The sequence below is a fragment of the Myotis brandtii genome, unplaced genomic scaffold, assembly GCF_000412655.1.
Source record: "Myotis brandtii unplaced genomic scaffold, ASM41265v1 scaffold1236, whole genome shotgun sequence".
Taxonomy (NCBI): Eukaryota; Metazoa; Chordata; class Mammalia; order Chiroptera; family Vespertilionidae; genus Myotis; species Myotis brandtii.
The window spans coordinates 975,920-977,180 of NW_005354316.1; the positions used below are offsets into that span (position 1 = coordinate 975,920).

General features: G+C 64.7%; 1 protein-coding gene across 1 annotated transcript in view; it reads left to right on the forward strand.

The window, feature by feature from the left end:
• SIGIRR (single immunoglobulin and toll-interleukin 1 receptor (TIR) domain) overlaps positions 1-1,261 on the forward strand; it is a 5,333-nt gene that overhangs the window by 1,726 nt on the left and 2,346 nt on the right. Inside the window, exons 3-4 of the mRNA XM_014534009.1 lie at positions 457-655; positions 1,118-1,251. Coding sequence (XP_014389495.1) covers positions 457-655; positions 1,118-1,251 — 333 coding nt within the window. The remainder of the gene's footprint in view (positions 1-456; positions 656-1,117; positions 1,252-1,261) is intronic.

Below are 1,261 nucleotides of genomic sequence, written 5' to 3' on the forward strand. Positions count from 1 at the left end.
CGGAGGGCTGCTGGGCACCGCGCCATCAGGCGGTGGCTGTGTGCTCTGGCTCCTGCTCGTGCTCAGTCCATTGGTTTTAAGAAGAGAAGCTCAGGTCTCAGGAGGCGGGAAGGCTTGCCTGTGGTCAGCAGAGGGTCTGGGACCCTGGCTCCCATCTCAGGTGGAAGGTGCTGGCACCCCCAGCACCCCAGTCCCCCAAACCACGGTGCCCACACTCACTACAGCTCCCCAGTGGGGGTGGGGCTGAGGCCTTGCGCCTGGGGCTCTCGTCCTGGGTGGATGAGCCGTCAGATGCTGGGGCCCCGTTCTCCGTGGGACTCGCGGATGGACATGGTGTGACCACCAAGCGGTCCAGGCCACTGGCCGGCCTTGTGGTTCCTGGCCCTCAGACTGTCTGTGGACAGCGGGGGCCTGGTGTCCCGAGCGCCGCTAACCCCCTGGGTCCTCTCTCTGCAGGCGTCTGCGACAGGCCCCCCAACTTCCTCTCCCCTTCCGGAGACCAGACTCTGGGGCCTCCCCTGGGCAGTGTGGTCACGCTGAACTGCACGGCCTGGGTGGTCTCTACGCCCCAATGTCCCCTGCTCCCAGTCCAGTGGCTAAAAGACGGGCAGCCGCTGGGCAACGGCAGCCATTATGACCTTCATGAGGACTCCTGGTAAGAGACCACCCTGGACACCCATGGCCAGTGGCCTCTATGACCTACACCCTGGTCTGTGATCACCTGGACATGGCTGGGGAGTGACCTCCAGACATGACACAGGCACAGTGCCCCTATGGACACAGACTGAGGGTCAATGACCGGAGGGGCAGGTGGCCCCGTAGACACTCTGCACACCGCCTGGGACCACGGGTGCCAGCAGAGGCCTGAGGCCTGAAGGAGGCACTGGCCATTGGGCCACGCCTGGGATCGGAGCACCCCAGGACCCAGGCCCAGGATTAGGGTGGCTCGCTAGACAGATCCATACCCCCTCCAGGTTCTGCCGCTTCTCTTAGCTCATGGCCCATGGCTGCCCAGGAGGCCACACCTGCAGGCTCTCGGCATCCGGACAGGCGGGGCTCCGGGGGTCCCCCGATGCTCTTGGGCCCCTGCTGAGAAGTTGGGGCCTGGTCTTCTCAGGGTCAAGGCCAACCTGTCAGAGGTGCTTGTATCCAGTGTCCTGGGGGTCAACCTGACCAGTGCTGAGGACTACGGGGCCTTCACCTGCTCCGTCCAGAACGTCAGCTCCGCTTCCTTCACTCTCTGGAGAGCTGGTGAGGGGGT